Below are 25789 nucleotides of genomic sequence, written 5' to 3'. Positions count from 1 at the left end.
TCCTCTGATGGCAAAGCTGTATTTTCAGCAGCCATTACTCAAGTCTTAAGTGTCACATGAATCATAATAATGTGCCGATTTGATGAGTAAGACTTTTTTATTATTATTATTTTATTATTATCAATATTGAAAACAGTTGTGCTGCTTTGATATATATATATTTTTCAGAATTCTTTGATGGATAGAAATGTCAAAAGAACATCATTATTTCAAATATAAATAGCTATTTGAAAAAATATATATTTTTTAATAATTTAAAATATGTACTGTCACTTTATTGTCACTTTATCACAATTTAATGTTTCCTTGCTAATAAAAGTATTAATTTCTTCTTTTTTTTTTTTTGGCTAGTTACATAAAATGAAATATTTCAACATAAACGGTCACTTAACAAATGTTTCTATCCAAATCATAAGTCATTGTGTATGAATGTTGATAAACATTTCAAATCACTGTATGATACATAATCCATATTTAGGTTTATGATTGAGTGTTACGGCTCTGTACCTATTGAGAGGATCCACCACTATGGCTCTAGGGTGAGACATGTCTCCCTCCAAAAGAGTCTTCCTGGTTTCAGATGCCTGTTCTAGCCTGGCCACGCTGATGGTTTTTCTGTAGCCATCGTTGGTCCAGTACAGGTTATTCCCAATCCAATCCACTGAAATACCCTCCACATTATCAAGATCTGTAAAAGTACACACAATTCTTTAAATGATTCGTTCATTACATGATTTCAATTCAAATAATTCCAGGTGTAAACAGGGTCAAAAAAGTAAAAAGTGCAAAATGATTACAATAATTACCATCTTTGAGAATTGTTTTCCGACTGCTCCCATCAACTTTCTGCCGTCCTATCAAAAAACTTGTAGTATCAGCAAAGTAAATGTTTCCGGTTTCAGCATGATAGTCTAAAGCTCTTGGATTCACTAAGTCCTCGATAGGAACAATGTGTTCATTGCTCGACTTGACATTCATGTCCAGACCACGAATTATCCCAGGTCGTCCCTTTCCATAGAAGAGGAAAAGATCATTTTTGGGCTCTGCAAAGACACAGATAGAAAGTGTAACCCAAAGTCCTTTTATGTCATATACAGTACACTACCGGTCAAAAGACGGGAATATTTCAGATTTTCCAATTTTCCTGTATCAGTGTCTGAAGACTGGTGTAATTGCTGCTGAAAATTCAGCTTTGCTATCACAGGAATAAAGTATGTTATAAAATAGAAATTGTAATAATATTTCACAATATTGTGGTTTTTACTGCATTTTCAAGAAGAGAAACAATGGAAAAGAGAAAACATTAAAAAATCGTACTTATTCCAAACGTGAGACTGGTAGTGTATAATTCTTAAGTTTGAGCCAAAATAAAACATCAGTTGTGTGAAGATCTACAAATCCCAAAACTAGCACAGGCAGACGCGTTCAGTTACAGAAATGAATGGAGCAATCAGCCCCACTTAACATCCCCAGGCAAAAATTATCTTGATTGAGAGGATTCATTTGACAAGCTCCAGCATTGATATTTTTGTTCATTGGGACTCTGTTTAAACAATAAATCTCCTGTTGTCAGATTCACAAAGGCGCACGACAGAAGCTGAGGTTATCCACGGGGTTAGTAACAAGCTTAAATAAATTAACCTCTTGTCACAGTGGGCATAACACAAAGGGCGGCCCAGTCTGTCTGTAATGAGTTAGGCCGATGGGAAAGGAATAGGATTCTGGGTAAAGAGAGGGACATCCACCTCCTTCCTCAATGGACCAAACCAGTGTGGATGAGATCACATAAGTATCACTTCCATTTATCATTCTGAGTGGAAGAGCTCCTCTACCTTAAAGACAATTAAGCGCTTTGAGACCTATATATCAAACAACACAAGGACTATTGGATGAAGGCAACCACGGCCATTTAGCATAGCTTCTCATCTGATGGAAAGAGGGAGGAAGTAGAACATCTGGGTGCAGGTGTAAATCAGAAACCTCTCAAAACGCAAAGCTTGGTTCATTATTGCAGTCACTTTATGCTTAACTCAGGACCGTCATTAATTGACCCATAGCTTTCATTGTCAACTAAGTAAAACGTCCATTGATCAGGAGGATCTGCGTGTGGGGGAACAGAGTGGAAATGGCAGTAATGAATCATTCTATAGGCCGTCAATAAAATACCACCACAACCATGTGGGCCAATCTTCTTAAAAGTTCATCTCCATCTCCATCTCTGTCAATCCAAGTCAGTGCCAAGACTGGCGCAAATGAAGAACCACTCAATCTTCCCGCTTAATAGTGTAACAACACACATTTCAATTTCCAGCTGACGAGAATCAAATAAAACAAACAGATTATTCCATCACCAATTCCACTGGGATGACGTGACATTAGGTGTCATAAAATCATTGAGTACCGGTATTTCTTTTTCTTTTTTCACTTTGTTGGCAAAGAACAAAAATATATTTTATTTGGGCTGTCAAAAAAAAAAAAAAAAAAGTAATTACATAAGGAGAAATGTAAGAATAAATTGTATATTGTTAGATATATTTGAAGATGAACACTCAATATGAACAACATAGGTTTTCTTGATTATCCATAAATATTTTTTAGAAAAATCATGTTAAAACGTGAGTATGAAATATGATACATTGGGCTTTAATGAACGTTTATTTGTAAACCTCTCAATTATCAATGTAGTATGTTTTGCAACCCACAATTAAAAACTACAGAGCTTCAATCATAAACCTTTTTTAGATTTAGTTTAAAAACAGTTGCATTTAAAAAAAAAATAATAATAATAAAAAAGATTTTTAATACAATTATATTATATACCAGGCTTAAACGTCCAACTAACAGCCCTAATTATTATTATCTTATTATTTCAGAAAAACACTTTAGAACAGCAAATATGAACAAACAAAAGGCTGTGAGCTATGGCGGACTGACTTTTGCAGGACTGCCCATCACTTCCCAGGCTAAATCCGGTACGACAGCGGCAGCTCCGGGATTTGTAGCTCCCGCTGAGAAGGCAGATGTGCGAGCATCCTCCAGGCTTACCATAAGGGTCAACTTCACACGCATGGCCCTTGACTGAGGAGAGGACACTGGTGTCACATTCGCAATTAGCCATAACCATCTTACATATGTAGAAGAATATATTATTGTCTTAAAAATACAATACATTGTTAATCATTTACTAAAATAAAAATATTATAAATATTGGAATATGTTTTCAACAGTGCAAAAATTACATAATAAAAAAAAATATTAATAACATTTTATATGTTCCCAATTAGAAACAAAAACAAAAACCAAGGAGTGATGTGTTTGATGCGGAATAGCAACAGCATGCCGAAAGGCAAGCAACTGAAACCAGCATAACTCATACTTTACCTTTTGGTTGACTGAGCTTGTGGTAAACCCGTATCGTTTTTGCATTTCCTATGCTGGTTAGCGTCTCCGGGTCTGTGACATTGAAGCGATTTATCCGTAAGATGTCTACCACCGCTCCACCGGAAGGATCGGAGCGAGTTGCAAACAAGTAGTCCTCAAAGACAGCTAATCCATGCAGGTGTGCCACCTAGAAAAAGGAGCATTGACTATTTCAGGTCGATTAGAGCGCTGAGAAGTTACTTAGGTAGGTAAATATTACCTTGTAAGCTCAACGAAAAGCAGAACAGCACAGATACAGTCCTTGATATTTCCCTTTGATTCAACAATCAAATTAGCCACTAGCTTATGCTGTTATTAGACTTAATTTGGCCTGGCAACAACCACAATCTTTATTACTGAATAAAGGGTGCAGATTTTCAGATAAGCTTAAGGTGAGCTGAATTGTATTGATATGCATTCAGGCAGTTCAGGCAGGGTCAAACAGAGTGCATGTGTTTCTCTGGGGACAGCCTGATTCTGTGCAGTGATTCTAGCCTACATGCTACCTCTGCAAGCGACGTCTATGTGACAGGAGCAGACAGGGACCACTGAACTCTGCCCACAAATACATGCACATTAAAATGTGCATTGTGCTTCACCTAAACCTACAGGGAGATAATTCATCCACACGTTCCTTTACAGCAGAAGGTAAGACTTCTGGAAAAATAGTGTGGCTCATAATGCTATTCTTATTTAAATTGGACACTTAATGATGTTTGAAGTCAATTCTCACAGATGTCCATCACATTAAATATGATTTTTTTAACATTTCATAATAATATTATATACAAGCCGATTTTCACAGTCAGTCAATCAATAAAAAAATAAAAACAGAAATAAATCAAACAGAAAACAGACATTGTGAAATATACAGACACATTTTAACATAAGTGACGTATTTGACCTTGAGACTGAGTCATGATTAAGAAAAGTTATGGACTAACTATGAAAAATAAAGTCAACCATTCAAAAGTTTGGGGTCGGTACGAAGAAAGAAATCTCTTATGCTAACCAAGGCTGCATTTATTTGATCAAAACTACAGCAAAAACAGAATAAAATATTATTCACATTTTCATTTTCAATTATTTGATGAATAGAAAGTTCAAAAGAAGGGCATTTATTTGAAATAGAGATCAAGCGTATCCTTGCTGAATAGAAGTATTAAATTTCTTCCAAAAAAACTTCTAAACTTACGTGAAATCAAAATTGCAACTGAAAATAAAATTGCAATTAACAGAAATAAGAAAAGTCACAAATAAACTGTTTTATTTGTTCAACTGAGAGGTGAGAACAGGCTACCTATTTTAATTTAAATGTAAAACTATTTTAAGCAACATTTTGATAAAAAGAATGCTAGAGCTGTCTTTCTTTAAAATAAAAAAATTAAAATAAAAAGGCATTTGGTTTGATATTGTTATATAATCAATGTGTGGTTTAAGTGTCCAAACACTTTGGGGGCCACTTTATGTTTAATGTTTTGCAGTTGAACACAATGTACAGTATATCACTGAATACAGTTGAGAGCAGTGGAGTGTGACTAACCTATGAACAAACCATGCTTTAAATAAAAATAAGGGTTTGCATGGAAGGGCACGCAACTAAAAATGTATCATCACATACTGTAATAGGGAACCCCTTAAAAAAAATCAGTGACATTAAAAAGAGAAGATACAGTTTCCAGGCCCTGCAAAATCTCACCTTCATTTGCGATTGAAATGAAAGGTGTTAGCAACCCCTCACCAATACATCGTGGCTCACATTTAAGAGCACCATTAAACCAAATGCACCCACACCTGTCTGCATACAATAATCTGCTGCTCTGGCCTTCTACACTTACGACAGCGAGAAGATCTTTGGGTTGTTTAGATGAGGTCTACTTTTGAATAATAATGATCCATAATTACCATCCTCATAAGTGCACTTCAGCTAAAATATTCAAATGGTGAATCTGTTTCTGTAGCCCATGTGTTCATTTAGACTAATTAATGCTGAAACTAGCGTGAGAAATTAAAACGCAGATCAAGCCACACAGATACAGTAGTTGCTGGGTGTATATAACCAATTAATATCTGAAATCAATCTGTGAACAACTGTCTGAGAAAATAATACGTTATCAATTCAAACAGCATTTGTTAAAATGTCATTTTCAAATGCAATTTTAATTTCACATACATATGTTTGTTTGGGGTCAGCACGATTTTTTTTTATTTTTTATTTTTTATTTTTGGGGGGGGGGGGGGGTACTTCTATTCAGCAAAGACACATTAAATTGATAAAGTGACAGTTAAGGCACTTGAAATGTTACAAAAGATTTCTATTTCAAATAAATGCTGTTCTTTTGAACTGTCTATTCATCAAAGAATCCTGAAAAAAATGTATCATGATTTCGACAAAACTATTAAGCAGCACAACTGTTTGTTTCTTTAACACCAAATCAATATATTAAAACGATTTCTGGAGGATCATGTGACAGTAATGATGCTGCAAATTAAACTTTGACATCACAGGAATAAATTACATTTTTAAATATATTAAAATAGAAAATACTTTTAAATTGTAATAACATTTCACACTATTACTGTTTTTACTGAACTTTTGATCAAGTAAATGTCATCTTGAAGAGCTTTAGAAAATTTTGAACGGTTGTGTATAAGGCTGTAGTGTAAAATACATCACGAAGTCAAAAAATTTATCAAAAAGAACTCACTTGATATCCCTGGATGATAGTGTGTCTGTTTTTGCCGTTGTAATCCACCATCTCAATGTAATCCAGATATGCGTCTGCCCAGTACACCAACTTCTTCACCAGGTCCAAAGCCACTGCAGTCGGCCGCTCAACCTTATAATCCACAAGTCGTGTTCTGTTTGTGCCATCCATATTGCAGCGCTCCAGTTTGGCTGTATTCCCATAATCAGTGAAAAAGAGCATCCTGCAAGAGATCATGAAAGAAAAGTGAATTATTATCATTTATTTTTTTAAAGAGGACCTGTTATACCCTTTTACAAAGTCTTGATTTTATTTTTGGGGTCTACTAGAAAATGTTTTCATGCTTGAATGTTCAAAATACACCTTATCTTTCACATATTTTTCATTAGCTATGTTTCCATCCAAAGTTGCAAACTTCATTTATGAGCAAAATTGGAATATTGCATAAAATCTTTGCGAATAAAGCACCGTTTCCAACCAGTGAGCCGAAGAGTACAAAATCGCCACTTCCTGATAAACTGGCGCTAAATATCACTAAGAAAAATGGAAGTTGCTGCAGTAGGAGAAGCCACTGTATATAATAATTTCGTATATAATAAATTGCTTGTGCCTCAGAGGGCGCAGACAAAACAAAATAAAGTTATCTTCCTTTCGGAGGCGGATGCCTGCTGTTTGGGAACACAGTCGTGTAAGACAGTTCTGGGAGGCAATTATAATCAACCACTTTGACAATAAACTTTGCTGTATCCTGGACATGACGACAACACACAAACAAAATCGTCACTTTTCCCCTTGATTTTCCGTATGCCTTGGGCGGGAATTATTTAAATTAGGAATATTGTGACGTACGTTCCCAGAAAAAAAATTCATTTCAGGGAGTTCAGAAACAGAACTTACTGATATAAAGAATCCTGCAACTATCTTTGGAGTGAGAGTTGACACTAAGAATGATAACTTTAAAGAAAACGATAACTATATTGGTGTCAACAACAGCGGACAGTATCATTCTTATTCTAAGCGCACGCTGCAGTTATGTCATCTGCTGCAGGATGAATTCTGATTGGCTGTCAATGTTTTTATTGTTCATCATTTGGAAAAAAATTGTTCTGAAAGTGATTCCAAGGATAAAATGTGTCTGTGTTGTTATCGTTATAGTTGTGGTATAGTTTTTCATGCTCAAACCGCAACATTAAACATTAAAGAAAGTTGAAAATGTAAAAAAAAAAAACCTTAATAGGTTTACTGAGCACACCCAAAATGAAACTTCTGTCATTATTTGCTGACCCTTATGTCATTCTAAACCCATACTACTTTTCCATACGTACAGTTTGAGCTCAAGCATCATTTAAATGTACCCATTACTTTGACGCATAATACAATATTTCATGTGCAGTGTATTTTTCATCACTGGTTGTTCCTATAAGACTTTCTTTTTGTTTCCACCCAGAAAACATGTTGCCAATTAAAGCAAGATCTCATTAGTGACATGCATAAATGCATTTATCAAATGACACCATCTTCCTTTGAAGTATTTCAATAACAGTAGCCCTGCTAAAAAAAAAAAAAAAAGGTTCCCGTTTTGCCCGTTCTTTATGCAAATTAATTATTAAGGTAAATGACCAAGCTACAAAAAGCTACAAAAAGTCTACCAGTGAATGCAAAGTGTGCTAGAGTGCTGTAGCTATAATAACATCAGATACCTAGTGGCTGATACTGCAAACACAATTTAATTAGGAATCTAACAAGGAAAGAGTTCACACGCAGCCAGAGGTCCCCAAGTGCTTAATTGCTCCAGAGAAGCAAACATAAAACATAAAGGAAATTAAAAACTTCACCGTAAGGAGCTTTTTATCATGGCAGATCCATCTCGTAGTCTGTTGTTATCCAGAATTCTTTGCAGCACAATGTCAACCTTTCCCTGTAAGTCATTTCATTTGTCCCTTGGGGACTGCAGTCGTAGAACTCATTAAATGTTTCAAAGTCAGACTTTTAGCTGATTAGAATATTAGTAAAAGACGAAAAAAAAGAAAAGAAAAAAAAATCTCTCTAAGGCTTCTGTTTTCTGACTCTCTTCAAATCTTTTGTTAGTGAATGCTTAATAATTTAATCTTGTAACAGTGATTATTTCCTGCCGGCCTGCCAAAAAAATAAAAAATAAAAAAATAAATAATAATAATAATAATAATAATAATAATAATAATAATAATAATAATAATTATTATTATTATTATATATATATATATATATATATATATATATATATATATATATATATATATATATATATATACACATTTTTTATTTGTTTCTGACCCTTGTGTAGTAATAAAATATTATTATTATATATAATATTATATATTACGTATATAATAATAATCCGCAATGCCCCTCACCCAACACGCCAACCATGAGGTAGAGTTCTGTAGAACCACCCCTGAACCGCTGCTAACACCCAGATGCAGAACCAGCCCTCTAGTTGCCATAGTAGCAAAGGCACATCAGAAAGATAAGGATGTTTTGCATGTATGTATTAATTAAAACTCTTTTGAAGGAATGCTTCAGAACTGCACAGTGTAGATTAACAGAATCACATGTATAGCATCCTATGTATAGCAAAGATCCCCAAACTGGTTCTCTCGCATCAACTTCAGCATAGATCAAATAGAGCCTCAACAAAATGCATCAGGACAACTTTATTCAAATTGGCGAGACATGTATCTATCAAACTTAGTCTCATTATTTGATACATTAACCCCAAGTTTCAAAGACAAGGCTTGAGCCCATAGTCCCAGACTAAAATGCATATTTGAGCTGTTTTAACTGAAAGCACCATATCTTAAAATATATCAGTGCCATTGTTTTGTCTCAAAATGCACACCTGTAATGTTTTTTTTTTGTTTTTTTTCCTATGGCATGTTTATAAAAGCTGGTTCAAACAATGTGATAACTTCTTGCTTTCCTGTATTCTGCTTCAGTTCTCTGTTAGATTAGTCTAAGTGTTTAATCTAGTTAATAAAGTCTTGTTTGCCTCACATGTAAAGTTGTTTGTGGTTCATGCTCATGTACTGGAGTCCCTAATCATGCAGATTTTGTCTACATGCTCTGAGTAGTACTGTACAGTAAGAAAGTTATTTCCTATACCCCAGAAATGAACATTTCTTACAACTAATAAACAATTAACACTGAGTGTTTGCTGGACGAACAGGTTAGTAGAGTGTGATAATTATGCTATATCAATGTAATTCTAATTGCTGATCTAAATATGTATAATTAATTATAACTAGTAATACTCCTCCAAATTAGCACACATTATTATCCATGTAATGGCCTTTTAACTTCTGCTAAGGTCAGTCTACTGTATAGACATTGCTGTCAGCAGGAGGGTCAGTCTCTTTCTGAGTTTAACACTGCCACATCAGATTCAAGCGCTGCTGAATCAGATCTTTAATGTCAAATATTACACCAAAATGAATGACAAAGAGGAATAAAGCTGACAAGGCAAGTTCAGTATCTCCCTCCTGCTGCATTATATGGAAGAAAAGCACTCACACAGCAATAAATGATATTATCCACTGATCCCCATTTAATCTGTGTGTTGGTTGGGTCAAATCATCTTATTTTTAAAAGACGCACATAGTTCAATCTGTATAACAGATTGAACTATGTATGTTCTGTATGAACATTTAACATGTTAACTTGTGAGAACTGTGTATTAGGAAATATGTTACTGTTATAGTTAATTCTAATAAAATAAACATTTTCTGAATTTTATTTAGAACTCAAATGCACATGAGACTTTAACGACACTGAATGCATTTTTAGTGTTTAAAAATTAATAAGCCAAGACAGGTCATGCGTCATAGTTTATACAAAGGTTGTTTTGTTGTTGTTGTTTTTATTAATAGCTACTTTTATTAATAATCCATATAAAATATTCTCCTGCTAAGTAATATAGTTCAGATTTTAATAAAAATATACATTTCATAATTAACACTGAGGTTCAACAGGTCTAAAATATTTCCCACGAGATAAACCGTATAAACAGTATGGTTGTAAGGAACTTGTGCTTTGTCATGTCTCTTATTGTGAAAATTGTCAGTTCATGTTCGGAGCGGAGAACGTGAGTGCCAAGGCTACAAAGAATTGCACCGAGGCCGAGAATGTGATCATCTCAGTGTTGAATGAGAACGTTGAAACTGAGAAGAGGCACACCATGGTTAAGAACGAGTGTGCATTTTTGTTTTTTATTTGGAACGAGGGGGTAGTTTTTTCAGATTCCAAGCTTTATGCTAGCCTGGTAATACCAAACTCTGCTACTTCGCTTTGCTTCGTAGACAGAGTCTGGCATATCATAATTGAAAAGCGTTTTCTTTCTCACGGGGGGGGCGCTTGTCTGAAGTTTAAAATCATTGGTTACCTGTAAGCCAATCACATAACGTTTGGTTATGGCGTGTGTTATGCGCATGCTCAGCCGCATCTAACTTCCACTGTAAACACATGATGCGAAAACAAAACCATCGAGCGAAATACCGGAGTGAACCATAGACTGTAAAAAATATGGACAAAGCGTCTGTGACGTCACCCATAGACTTTCTGAAGAACGGTTTTGAAGCCGTTTATGGGGGCGCATACATGGGGGTATGTAACCTCACAACAGACACTCCCTCCCACTACATTCAGTGATGCACGCGCCCGCCCCTCAAACAACAACACACTAGATCGCGGGGTTTTCAAAGTTCAAACTTACTTAGCTGACTGACATTGCGGTTTCATGACAACTCTCTCTGGGTCAGCGGCAGCGCCAACACAGATTTGAATGTTGCGATATGATTTTGTCAAAGGTTTAATAGACAGACGAAATGGAATAAGATCGCGTGGGTGTTCGAATCGAGATCACAGTCTTTTAAAGATGAATCGTGCAGCTCTATAACGACACATTTCATCCTGAAATAATCGCCATTTGAAATAATTGAAATGTTAAAGTGGGTTATTTTTTATGTCCATATATCCACTCAATGTTTTTATGTTACTGAATGCTTCCAAGTGACTTTTATTGACAGTAAACAGACTCATTGATAGCCTAAGTTGATCGCATTATTTTCCGTAACATAATACAATAGTCTGACTGAGGTACAGCCTACTTTTGCGTTCAGATTGAATATTGTTTCTAAAATCGGATAGGCTAAGTCGAAAAGTGGGTAATTTTAAAGCTTGTTAGTGATTTCAATGTGTTTAAACGAGAATTAAGCCACAAAAAAAATTAGGCGTTTTTTTGTGCATTCTCGCGGTTTTTGACGAGGTTTTGGGCTGGAAAACCTTGCTGGCATCTGGCAACCCTGGCTATGACGCTGTCTCAGACTGAGTACAGAAGCGAAATGAAATTGAGTGGAAGTACGAAGTCTCACGTAGTCAGGCTAGCTTTATGCCATGGTCACGGGGAAAACTAAGTTACCTATGTACAATGTGATAAGTAAGGAAACCTTGAGCTTTGAGCTTCATGCCACTGCCATGGACAAATTATTGATGTTTATTATGCTTCATGTGACAAGTGTTATGGGGTCTTGGTTTTGTATTGCTGCCATGAATGTTTTTGCCTTGTGTCGGGCACATTGTAGTACTGTCTCAATGTTTGTAACAGAGCCCATTGAACTGCCTTTTGGGTTAGCAATTAGGCTAGTTTTTCCCCTGCCTCACGGTCCTGGCCCTCCCATGAACAATGATTTCAGGGAATCTTTGTTGGGCGTCAGGAGCCGCCATTAAGGAGGGGGGTTATGTAAGGAACTTGTGCTTTGTCATGTCTCTTATTGTGAAAATTGTCAGTTCCTGTTCCTTTTGTAGTTCTGTTCATGGTCTTTGTAGTTTTGTTTGCTAATTAGACTCACTCACTCAGGTGTACAGTGTTATCTAATTAGTCCTGTTATTTAACCATGGTGTTATTTCTTACCTGTACGGATTATTGTTGGAATGTTAGTGTGTTCTAATGTTCATGTGAACGTGCCCTTGATGGTTCATTGCTATGGTGAAGCTCTACGCTCTGTGTCATGTGTTCTACGCTCAAGTCATGAATTGCTGTTTTGAGCCATTAAACATCATTTTTATCTGCATCTAGATCCTGACTTTAACTTGGTTCTTGGAGCACGTTACAATGGTAATGAGAGGACCACCATGAAGCTTAATTTCAAATAAAATCCTTGTGCATATGCTGTAAATTTCTCTGTGCTTTATTACTGGGTTTGTGTATTTGAGGCAAACAAACATTTCCCCCCATTGTTCACTTTGCTGTGTATACTTCCTACATCTGATTCTAATACAAAAAGATGAGACATGGATGCAGAAGATATTCTTCCAGTGAATGGAATAGTTGCTTTCTAATACTATATAACAATGACCAGAGACTGATAAATCAACAATACTTTATTTATTTGTTTGGTGGTTTTGATAACAAACTCAATAAGCCCAGACAAACCACAAAACACAATGGGAACCAATCTAACCAAGTCATAAATCTCATCTGCTGTTTAAGACCTTTAGACCCAGGCTTTAAGTAATCACTGCAAGGTGACGCAATGGTCCAACCCAAACACCGGACCGTAGGGGAATTTCATTACTGTAGAGAATACTGAACAGAAAATGCCTCCCTGTTCTTTCACCAAGACAGATTACCAAATAAGAGGGTTGGAATAGTGGATGTATTGAGATTAGCACTCAGCTCTGTTTTCATTTTGCTCCGAATCAAATTCAAGTTTCACACTCTATGGTGGGGAGAAGAAAAAATAATCTCTCACCCCGCTTTTTCAAATTGATTTGGGGAATCTAAGTCAGACTTTGAAAAGCGAGGTTATTATTCCCTCTCTGGGATTTTTGTTTCAAATTAGAAAGCTAATTTTACATAAAGCCTCTCCAGATGAGTAGAAGAGGATGGAGGCTCATTCAGTAAAGCAGACGAGAAATTGAAAAAACAGGGGGGAGAAAAAAATATCAAAACCACAAACTATGCACTTAGCGTTTTGTGAACTCCATCCATAAATACAGTGCCTCATGCTGAGCTACTATCACAAACCGCCCCAATTTCTTTTGTTTTCACTCCACCGCTCCAGGCTGACAGACCTCCTGTGTTTCCACAGCCTCCCTCACACACAAGCAGCTCCAACCTCATCTCGCCAATTACAGGAGGAGGACCAAAAAGAGCAGAACAGATATGTAATGTAGTAAACTGTATTTTGCTGAAGCCTGGAGGTTTAACCGATGTGCTCCTCTCCAACAATCCCGTGAGGAAACTAGCTGGATGCACTGAAGGGCATGTACAAATGTGAGAGAGCCATTCCCGTGGGTTATTTTCATGTAAACGCACCAATAGCCTGTTTAAAAAAGCGTTTAAGTCGGTACAATTACATGCTCATCATAGACCATAAAAGGACAGAAAAGGCACATTCACAGTCAATGGAAAAGGAACAGTGTTGAGCTTGTTTGATAAGGGTAAAAAGGGCCAACTTCAAGATTTTTCCTAAACTGGATTTTCTGCATCAAGTCGGCACTGCGAGGTGAATAAGGGGATCTTTCAAAAACATATGGGAACCATAGAGAAAAGCTCAAAACCAGAAGCATATGTTTCTAAAGCCGTATCCTACAGCATATGTAGTGCACACAGAGAGCTTCAGCGATGCTGCAAAAACAAGACAATGCTGTATCTTGCCAAGTGTCAATATTTTTTGATGTGGGGTTGCAATTCATAAAAAAGACTGAAACAAATGTTTCAAATGTTAAGAAATGGATACCTTTATTCATAAAGGGTAATATTTTATTATATTAAAAATAGTTCAAACAAATGCTGTTATTTTGTTCATTGGCTCTGTGTCCCATTGCCCTGGCAAGCGTCGGTGAAATATAAACAAGTCCTGCACATCATGGAGATGTAGATTCTCTTAACCAGCCTGTGATTAACACGATGGGACCATGTAATGAACAAAGACGCCAGGAAACGGCCAGGCGTCGCCAGAGTCCCTTTCAAGGAAAGTCTGTTCACTCAGCGGCCACAATTGCAATGCCTCCTGGAAGCTATTTCGGGGAAACAAGACCAACGCTATGTCCAAAATCGAATATTTCCCTACTCTATAATATTCAAAAACAGTACGCCACAAGTACCCGGATGACCTATTACTTCTGCCGACATTCTTAAGTGTGCATCCGCAACAGTGGTGCATATACGTTTATTTATTGATAACATTCTTTTTATATAATAAAATGTGTCTTTGAATTAATTATTTAACTTCCACCCACTACACAAAAAAGAAATTATGCAAATCAGGTTACACCACAAACATGGCCAAAACATTAGAAAAAAAAGTGTTTTCAAGTGAACAAATATGAGTCTGGCTCTTTTAGTTGTACAATGGATTTTAATTCCTACAGACCTTCTCTGCCCTATACAGTCAGCAGTAAAACACACTTTAGCACTAAAATGCCAAACTCTAGAAAATTCATCCCGCTTCCATTTAAGCTCTCTTGAAAGGTTTTGAAATACCACAGAGGGTGTTGATGATCACAGGAGAAAGAACACAGCATTTAGACTCAGAGAGATAAACAGCTGTCATTTCTTTTAAATACGCCTTCGTTCAGGGTAGTCAGGATTTCGTTTTTGTCAGAGTCACAGCACGAAAACAAAAGGATGGCAACCACACACCGAAGAATGAAAGTGAAATTGATGGCCTGGGCTCTCCTTGCAGTCTTCAGTCTTACTGAACACAGGCGCTACAATTTAGGTTCACTGGGCACAAGGCGTCTCATTAAAAAACTCGGAACAGAATGCTCTGCCTGTCCTTGCACTCTCATGAATAAATGGGACAAACTCTCTCCTGAATTCCTATTCTAAGCTTGCCGGGAATATTACCACAGCGCTCCTTTTAGCAGCTAATAACTAGAATAATCATGCTGCCCTTCTCTCCTTTGAGGACTCTTTGTTTTCCTTAACTCATTTCTCCTGAAACATTTCCACAATCACCATGCTGAGGGATCTGCCACCCCTTGTTTCAAACGTGGCTTTGTGGTGTCAAAGCAAAGCAAAACTCGTGTAAAGCAGAATTATGCAAGGGTGTTCGAGACTGTGGGATGCTGGATAAATCATGGAACAATGATGACACTCCTGACTGCGGGAGTCGTAGCACAATCATTGTCAAAAAGAAGAGTAAATATTTAGCTCTGGGAACAGTGCAACCGAGAAACATTCAGGGAAATGATTTCCTAAAATATTGTGATTTATGTCAGAGGATTTAGATCATCAAAAGCCTTGTCAAAGATCAAATCTCGCTTCATGCATTTTCAACTCACCCCATTAGAGGATCCAGAGCGATTGCTTTAGGGTTCAACAGGTCGAGGTCTATGACTGTAACACAGGTATCTCCATACTGGTTGCAAACAAATATCCTGTCGCTTGCTTGATCCACAAAGTAAAGGTTCCCTGTGAGCCAGTCAAAGGCTAAATGATCAACATCTGGAAAAAAGGAAAATGTGTCAGTTTTCAATTTAAACAAAGCAAGCTAATATATAAATGTGACTTATCATTAATGGTATGTCCTTTGCTAGTCATTGAGAACTTGTGGCTTGAATTGCTAATTATTCATATTCATGAAAAACTTTATTCATGAAAACAAATAGTCTACATAGCATAATATCTACTTTCCCATGGTTTCAGTAGATATTCTATTGTTCAATGTTGCTAATGCCAGTTTGCATACAGTATGAAACAGATTTTGGTCTGCATATTTTTATATAATACCAATATATTATATAAAATATTAAAATTGCTTAAAATTTATTCAAATTAAACACATTAACTAGCATCATTTTTTTACTTAAATTAAATATGCCTGCCATTGACCATTTGGATGATTGCAAACAGCGATGATGTGTTTTGTGGGTGGAGCCTACCTGGTGGCATAAAATGACACTGCAATGTTTTGCAGAGGTCTATGGAAGCCACGGAATAAGAGTAAAAAGGTAATTTCAAGTTATTAAAATTATAACTTTTTTCTCACAATTTCGATTGTATATTTCAGAAGAAAAATCAGACTTGCAAGATATAAACTTGATATACTGTATTTTTTTACTCAGAATTGCGAGGTATAAAGTCAGAATTGGGAGATTCGCAATTGTGAGGAAAAAAGTAAGAATTGTGAAATAAAAAGGTTTAAATGTTATCTATGTATAATGTTATAGGTTTAAATTAGTGCTGGGCAACGATTAATCGCATCCAAAATTCAAGTTTGTGTTTACATAATATATGTGTGAGTGCCATGTATAATTATTTTGTATAAATACACACATATGCATGTATATATTTAGGAATATTTGCATGTATATACTGTATATTATACATAATTTAAATTTATATAAACATCAATATTATATATATAAATAAAAAAATATTTCTTAAATATATGCATGCATATGTGTGTATATATATACACAAAATAATTATACACAGTACACACACATATATTATGTAAACATTAACTTTTATTTTGAATGCGATTAATCATGATTAATTGTTGCCCAGCACTAGTTTAAATATTATTTTATGCTGTAATACATTATGCCCCCGTGGACTGCATATGTGAATATTATGTAGATCTATTGTTTACATCAAATTAACGCTTTAATAGTAGTGCAACTGTTGCAGGTTTCATCAGTCCATTCATTTTCCTCCACTTGTTACCACTGTTTTTTCTGCCACCAGAATGTGTGCGCAGCTGCAGGAACGTAACTGTGACATCTGGGCCACTGTGATTTTGTAAAGACATGTTCCTGGATCAACATATTTTGTTTATCCTGGAACAACATTCCTGTCTGAAAATGTTGTCCTAACTCTATCCCTCTATCCCCCCTAAATCTAACCATACCCATAAGTTATCCCTAAAATCAGAGGGAAATGATAGGTGAATAACACTGATGTAGAAGCACCTAACCATGGTTGTAAGCCTAAACTTGACACAAACTGTAAACGTGTCCCTCAAATCTGATTGGTTGGTTGGAATGTTGTTCCAGGATCAACAAAGATGTTGATTCTGAGAAAGATGACGTACTACGTGAACGTCTGCTCCCAAATGGTCTATGAACATTGAACAAAACAAAAGTGCCCCATAAAGTACGTCATATTAGTACAAGTTGTTTATTCTTTTCAAGATCATAAACTTGAGGTCCATTAGAGGCTTTTAATGCACTGCACTAGACTTGACATTTGCTATAACAGAAATGCTTTGCTCATTTCAGGTCATGAAGAAATGAAGTCTTAGTTTAGACAGAGGCTATTATTTGGATCAATATCCCGAAATCAGAACATGTTCTTATTTTCTGATTCAAGACCAAAAACTAACAGACTAATAATTAAATGAGTAACAAATCATTTTCCATTTGAATCTTTTAATGAATCTTAATGGATACATTGTGTAGAATGTACTAGCCAAATGTGCAGATAAGCTCTGTTAGCATCCATACATCTTGCATTTAAGCACTATGTAGTCAGTTAAGCAGAACTCCGTTTTACACTAAAAGTTTTGTTCAGAATGAGAACATTAGGTCTCATGAGAAAAGGACAATTTTTGTACAACTTATATATTTCTTGCTTCACATTAATACTTGACATAAAACTCACTGTACCAGGATTGAGTAAAATTCAGAATTAGCTCCCTTGCAGGTCATAAATTTAAACTGAATTGAAATGATTAGACATTTGCTAAATTCAATCGACAAATATATTTCATTAATAAATACATTTTGATGTCATAGACATATTTATCCAAAATAAGTTCAATACTGTCAAAACATTCCTTACATTTTTTTTTTTTTTTTACATTATTTTGGGATAAATTAGAGCATTCTAGAAAATGTTGTTCTTCCATGGTTCCTAAAATTGAAGTGAACGTATTAAATATAATTAAATGCATAGCTTGCAAATTAAATCATGTTTCTATAGGTAGAATTTTTAAATAATGATTATTAATACGGTTTATATTTTCTGGAAACACCCCATATGTTGTGTGTCTGTTAACATATTTATGAGTAATTACCTCTGAAAAATAAAATGCCTTATCTTAATCTATTTCATTACACTTTAATTCTCTGTCATTAAATTGGCAATCAAATTCTGCATCCTGTCTGTATTGAACTGGAATTTAAAAGGCAAGATAAATTTTGAATTGCACACAGCCATAAATTTTGTCATCTCTCTTGGTCTTATCACCCATCAAAATGAATGCATCAGTTTTGTTGCACCATAACCTCAATGTAGCCAGAGTGTATAATATACAATCATACTGTGAGATTTTGAACCATACCGTGGAGATTCTGGATCGTCTTTACTTCCTGTTCTTTAGTGAAGCCACTTGCTTTCCTCATCCTGGCACACCGGAGTTGTCCGGAGGACTCTGAAGATGTGACCCAGCATACTGATTCCTCTTTGTGGTTGAAATCCAAGCCATGAGTCCCATTTGAGTCCAGTTGTTTGAGGGTTTGCAGACGAGACCCATTTAGGGCTGTGATTATAATATTATCCGAGCCTCCAATCAGCAGCGCTGCAGGGTTTTCGCCGGGCTCTGGAATAGATGGATAGAAAAATAGTGACAAGACAGCTTGAGGCCGAGGCATTTCCTGGGCATTCCATGCTTTCAATGGGATAGGATAATAAAGGCTTCTGCGGAGGGCACAGGTAATTGAGAAGCATGTCTCTTAGGAAAGAAACCCATTTTTAAAACGCAGCAGTCAATTGGACATTTCTGTTCTTATTCAGTTTTGCAATGTAGTATTTCGAAAAGTGAAAGTGAGTGTTATATTCACACTGTATATGAGTCTGTGAGTGTGTATATATATATATATATATATATATATATATATATATATATATAATATTAGGGCTATCAAGCGATTAAATTTCTTTTTTATCAATTAATTGCAATTTAATCGCACATCAAGTTCACCAGAGAAATTCCCCCTAAAAATTACTTACAGTCATTATTGTGTAAAACGAAAAGAAAAGAAAAAAACGGAAAAAAAAAAATTCAAATAGACATTACAAAAAGTAACTTTAGAGAGACATATTTTATTTGATTCAACATAGAATTTATTATTCAAATACTTTTTGTCTACAAAGACCATGCTTTTTTTTTTTCAGAAGCATCTGAATTGGTATTTAGATATTTACATAAATATATCTGCTGCTCTCAGCACAGAGGTTGGAGCTTCAAGAGCTCATGTTGTGTAAGTGTGTGTTAGCAGCTCCGATTACCTCACGCAGACACACACTAAAATATCAGAAACTGTTTATGTTAAACTGCCTTTTATGTTTAAACTGGAGTCAGACAATGATGGAGAGACTTAAGAAGAAGTGACAACATTTAGAATGCAACAGGACGATTCTGAATGGTTAGTTGATGAATTTATGTTGCTGATGTGGAGTTAACTATCTTCAATTAGCATATTCTGTCATGATAATTTATAAAATCGCTCGTGTGGGAACTGTTGTACAATGCCAACAGAGTAACATGCTGTTGCATTTGTGTTACGTACTATATTGCATGTGAAAAGACAGATGCGACAGCTTGAGTAGACTCAAATGTGCTTTACTACAACAACTCTTCCTCTTCTCAAAATGGACTGTGTTCCTGGGGGCGGGGTTTATGTAAATTTTAGGGTTCATGATGTCACTAACCCGGGAGGAATCTCGTGTAGTCCATACCAGCCGTTTGTTGCAGTCCTTAAAAAACGATTTCTTTAAAAGCAAAAATCTTCCTTTGCTTTGAACTTTGAGTGTTGTGACTTTGCAGATGTTGTTTACGCTCAAACAGCAACATTACACACTAACTAAAGTTAGAAAAGTGAAATTATAATCAACCACCCCTTTAAATGGCTGATTCATTAAGGATCAACAGGAATGAAGTAAATGGCTCTCTTTATGAGTGGGCCATTGAATCATTGGTTCAACTGATTGATTCGTTCAAAATGCTGATTCATTCAGGACTGAAGTAAATAGGCTTGTTCGACTTGAACCGGCTCTGCACAGATTGATCGGTGAAAAGTACAGCAAGAGCGATTAGAGAGCATACATGCTTGTTTGCTTTTGAATCTCTCTTGCGGTAATTTGATGTCATAAACCGATCGGTGTGTGCAGCGCCGGTTCAAGTCGAACAAGCCTAATGGCTCTCTGTATGAATGGACCATTGAATCATTAGTTCACCCGATTGATTCCCTCAAAATAGCACTTGTGTGATATCTTTAACTACTGTATAATCATGAGACAAAAACTCATACAAGGGCATTTTTGTCCTGATATCTTGAACTTTAGGGGCAGTATACCTACATTCTATAGGCTAAATCACACAGTGTGTTTTTGCCCTGCATATATATCAATATTCTTTTGCAGTGTATTCATTTTTTAAGAGTCCTATTAAACATTCACCTTTCAAATGGCTAAGTCATCCTCCGTTGGCACCTGTCAGACAGCCGAGGAAAGTAAATGCATTGAAATATATATGCATGAGCTTTTACTCACATCTAATGGAAACCTCATAGTTATCCCAAGTGCAACAACCTCTTTCTGCTAAATTAATATTAATGTGGGTGAGCAGCGAGTTCAGTTAAGTTTATGGGTAATGATATTCAGTTTATTCCTCATAGGAAAGCAGTCACATTGATTAAACGTGGGACAGATTCTGCATCCAGCAGAAAGGTGCGCAGCTGCCTGCTAGCTATTTCCCACCGAGTGTACAGTAATCTCCATTTAATTTAAAACACATGTGCAAACCGGTCGCAGTGCACTGCACCAATACAAGGACGCATCATCTTTTTAAGTCACAAAATGCTTTGCACGAGGCATCCTTTGAGGTCCTCACACCTACAGTAGCACATGCTGTAACGCACTTTATTCATGAATTGTGTGTAATCAACATAATTAATTTATGCAGGGGTGAGTTTACAGCACCAAAATGCATAAGACTGCAAATAACACAATGGGTCCGGAAAGCTAGAAAATTTTCCAAGATAGTCTCAGATTGTTATAACAACATTCAGCTGATATTTTCACAATCTTTATTGTTCAAAATGTATGTAAATCAACTTTTTAAAAATATGAATCAGAAGTTTGTACACAAATATGATGCTTAAATGCACTATAAGAAATTTTAGATGTTTTGTTAATGTCCACCATTAACAAAACACAGTACAGCAGGCAATCCAACGTCAGCAAACCTGAAAAACAGTGTTCACAGGTGGAGATAAATAAAAGTGATGCCTTATTGATGATTCACCCTCGATCCACTCTCATATGTGTCCACTGTAATCTATATAGATTCCTATTACTAACACTTTTAAGTCAGTGAGATTCAAACATATGCAGCACATTTTCTCCTTATTTTATAATAATTCTCAGAGCTGTAGAAAAAAGAAGAAAAAAAAACTAGCTATTGAACATTTGGGGTTGAATCACGCTTTTTAATAAAACGACTACAATTACCTGAACCCAAACAAATGACCAATCTATAAAAGGGATTAGAATCCATTTAGAATTGTAGTGGGTGTTTTGCCTATAAAAAAAAACCTTATTACAAAAGCAGCCGATTTAATGATAAACTTGATTGGATTTGTGGCTGGTATGGAGACGCTCAACAGGCAGGTGCCATTAAGCAAGTAATCATTGGCATGAACTGATAAAGACAGAGAATAGCTGTCCTTCAGGCCCTGCTCTTCATAAAACTCAGCCTCCACTTAATCCTCAAAGTCTGGCTTATCTTCCACCAATAGCTCCATTATTTCTGTCCCTTGGCACAGCAACACTGATATAAGGACTGTAGCGGGATGTCCAAAACAAACTGCCTCAATTTCTTATGTGAATGAGAGGCTGAACTGTATGGTTTAGTCTGGATTCATGCGTGATTCTTGAAAGCTTTTTTTATATATATAAATAATCTTACTTGGAAAAGGCAAACCTGTCTTTAACAATCTAATGAAATAAATGGCTTGGTGAGGACAGAGAATTTCTGTACTGAAATAAAAATAATAATATGTATTTTATTTTTTTATTTAAATAAATAAATATTAATAACTTGAAGCTATTTAAACAAGTGTTAGTAGAGGGGCATGTTGTCACAATATCATTAAACAGACTGTCTGATATAACTTAAATTGTTTTTTGGATACATTTGGGGGATTTTTTTTTTTTTTTAAGATTAGCTGGAAAGGGTTTTCGAACCAGGTTTTCAAATTAACATACACAACCCCTGCTTGTGTGATTTGATTGTTGACTCAAAATCTTATAGGTTATATATATATATATATAATTTATACTATTTATATAATATAATTTATAATAGCCCTTGAGACAATTTCCCTGTGTGACAACTCTTCTATTTGCATGGCAATCACTGAGCAGAACCGCTTTAAGTTATTTCAGATACATGCAACATCTAATCATCATTGCATATTTCTGAAGCACACATTAGATCATGTTTTTCAAGGTCAGAAAATTACCAGCTCCAACGATGGCTTGAAGCAGAGCTGTGCTGCTGTAAGTTAATTTCATTCATATCACACAGAGTAATAATCCACCTTGTTTCAACTCGGTGCACTCTTGTGAAAGAACAATATCAGGACGTGACAACATTTCGGGCGGCTTATACAGATCCCTGGTCATTAATTCATCATGCTCTTACCGTGTTTGGCTATGCAGGAGCGTCTGTTCGACTGTAGGCTGTACCCATCTGTACAGCTGCAGCGATATGACCCATAGGTGTTCATGCAGGTCTGGCTGCATGTCCCGTACATGGCGCATTCATCATGATCTGTACACAGAGGAAGAGTCATTTATGACAAATTAGGTGTGCTCAAACATGACCCAAATACATAAAATCCACTTAATGTGGCCTCACGGTGGCTTTTCCCTATGCCACCTAGTATCTCCGGGCAAGTCCTGCTTTGCACCAGTCTCCAGAGCTTTGCCTGTTAAAACTGTAGTGGAGTGTAATGTTCCAATGGTGATTAACTGATTTGTCTTGGTTGAACGTCCGGAGGAACCTTTTACGAACAGGGTACAAATGTGTAAAAATAAAGGTTTTTTTTATCTTCCTTCAACAAACGGGGAGTCAAAGTCAGAGTTTAACGTTCAGAAAATTTTTCATTTTCTATTAGACTTAAAATTTTAGATAGATAGACTGATAAACAGTCTATCAGATAGATAGATAGATAGATAGATAGATAGATAGATAGATAGATAGATAGATAGATAGATAGATAGATAGAACAATTTCCTGTTTGAGTCTGTTTTCCACTACTGAGACGATTAGTTATAAAATGGCTATGGTTGATCTATATTTCACCATCGTATACAACTACCAGCCTCTATGTTATACTCAGAGGGTCTCATTTAGGCCAAACCAGGCCGAGAATTCACTCTGACCTCTCTGGAGTCAATGCCACGTGTCAAATAAAGCAGGACAGAGGTGTGAAAAGACACCCTGGGGATGGACGGCCACCCCTCTCCCCCCTCATTGCCCAAAGCTGATCATTCGTCTGATATGTCTGCCATGACCCTGAGAGAGCCTACCTCTGCAGCTACGCCCATCCTCTCCCACCTCAAATCCATCCGCACAGAAGCAGAATGTGCCGTTTCTGGTCATGATGCATCCGTAACGGCAATGCAACTCGTGACAGGCTGACAGGAGTTCTGTGGGAGGAGAGAGAGAGAGAGAGAGAGCAGAAGAGTTTCAGAGTGAGGGAAAAACATGTAAATTGCTTTTTGATTTCACTCCCTCTAAAAGCCCTTCCTTGCCATCAGCACAAGGATGTGCCAGCGCGTACTGACAGTTGTGAGCCAGAGGCGGGGATCAATAGCACTCCATGCGGGTGGAATCAGAGAGGTGCTCCACACAGAGAAAGAGAGATGGAATTAGAAGAAATACCTAACCTTTCTGTTGAAAATTCTATGAGGAAAGAAAAAGGTTTTGTGTGAAGACCTGCAGAAGCTTTTAACAATTCTTCATGGTCTTCGGTCCTCAGAATTCAATCAACCTGTCACAAAAGGGTTGTGCACAACCTGGCTATTACGTTTTTCATTAATAGTTTCCACAGTGGACATTCACTGAACAACAAATTGTTTATATTTAGCTAGCTCAAAATGGAAGTGGCTGCTAGTGTCCTGGTTGTTTAGTATCCAGAGTCTTTTTCTTGTATTGAATTGAAAATCAAATAGGAATCTGCCGTTACTATTAGCAAAATACTATTGAGGAACAGACACATAAATTGCATAATGTTTTGGCTGGATAATACCACATGCAGACAAGTTCACGATCCTAATAAACTATATCTCTTGGGGATGAAAAAAAAAAAAAAAAATCCAAATGGTCCTTTTTTTGTCCAATTGCAATGAGTACCAAAAACAAATGCAAAGCAATGACACATGCCTTCACAAGAAGCTAGGAGAATGAGATTTGACCCTTAAATATTCTTACACCTCCATGACCCCCTGTGAAGTATCTGAAAATGCATATTTACAGAGCAGCAATGCATTTGCACACTTTATAAAGCCTTCCCTGTAATCTTGAAGGCTGAACAGAATGGCCCCTCTTATACTCTATAAAGTTTCATTAGACAATTAAGAAAAAAAATCATTAGAAGTACTGTAGTTTATCTATGATTTACTGCATAGGCTATATTGTGCAAATTTAGTTTTTGCACATTTTCCCGCATTTTTGCAATCTTTAGAAATCGTTTTTTTGTGAAGTTTTATTTTTTAAATGTTGCCATTTTTATCACAAAACATGGGAATTTTGTATAAACATTTTGTATTATTTAATTGCCTTAAATATTTCCAATTATTGCATCTCTGAGAGTCAAGGTACTGTCTTCAGAAGATGAATAAAATACAGAATTGTAAAGAAAATCTACAACAGATCATATAGTCATGTTTAAAAAATGTCACTATATGTTTCCATCCAAAGTTGCACATTTAACTTATGCATAAAAAAAATTAAAAAAATAATACTGCATAAAACATTTGCGAATAAAGCAGCCTTTCCATCCCATGTTCAAGAGAACAAAATCGTCACTTCCTGGGAAATTGTTGGAGAAGCCACTGTGGCTCTTTTTTCCTACATCATAAATGACTTGCGTCTCAGAGCGCACAGACGACACGCAATAAACGCTGTCATTTTGCGTTCGGGTGCAATCATGTTTAATCCAAATCATTTTGACTTTGGCTCAGGCATTTCAGAATGATAAAACCAACATTTTAGATGCTATGCAATTAATCCAATTATCCAATCACATTCAAAGTCACTCGAATCACTTGTCACGAGGCAAAGTCACATGAGTTTGTTTGTTGTGCATCAAGGGATTTAATCAGTAAATGTGTTTCCAATCGTAGTGTATGCGCACTTCTTATTGGATAAAAATGTGTCCGCTTCAATTGAGCGCATATGTTTTTTATGCGCATATTGTTTCTATCCAGTGTTTTTTAGAGATGCACCGATTACAATTTTCTGGGCCGATTCCGATTTCCGATTTTTCATTAAGTTTGACCTGCCGATACCGATTTTAGCCGATTCCGATTTAATTTTTTTCTAACCACTTTACAGCACACACAAATATTTATTTTATATCTTTTCTGTAATAGAACATTTTTC

General features: G+C 36.1%; 1 protein-coding gene across 1 annotated transcript in view; it reads right to left on the bottom strand.

Annotated features, from left to right (window-relative positions):
• The window catches only part of lrp1bb (low density lipoprotein receptor-related protein 1Bb), a 302189-nt gene that overhangs the window by 138867 nt on the left and 137533 nt on the right, over window positions 1-25789 (bottom strand). Inside the window, exons 4-12 of the mRNA XM_084123162.1 lie at window positions 23713-23832; window positions 22823-22951; window positions 18458-18715; window positions 15453-15615; window positions 6129-6351; window positions 3382-3568; window positions 2935-3078; window positions 807-1043; window positions 508-688 (exon numbers count right to left, since the gene is read on the bottom strand). Coding sequence (XP_083979288.1) covers window positions 508-688; window positions 807-1043; window positions 2935-3078; window positions 3382-3568; window positions 6129-6351; window positions 15453-15615; window positions 18458-18715; window positions 22823-22951; window positions 23713-23832 — 1642 coding nt within the window. The remainder of the gene's footprint in view (window positions 1-507; window positions 689-806; window positions 1044-2934; window positions 3079-3381; window positions 3569-6128; window positions 6352-15452; window positions 15616-18457; window positions 18716-22822; window positions 22952-23712; window positions 23833-25789) is intronic.

This window comes from Abramis brama (genome assembly GCF_963993115.1).
Source record: "Abramis brama genome assembly, chromosome: 8".
NCBI lineage: Eukaryota > Metazoa > Chordata > Actinopteri > Cypriniformes > Leuciscidae > Abramis > Abramis brama.
This window is presented reverse-complemented; position numbering and strand designations above follow the sequence as displayed.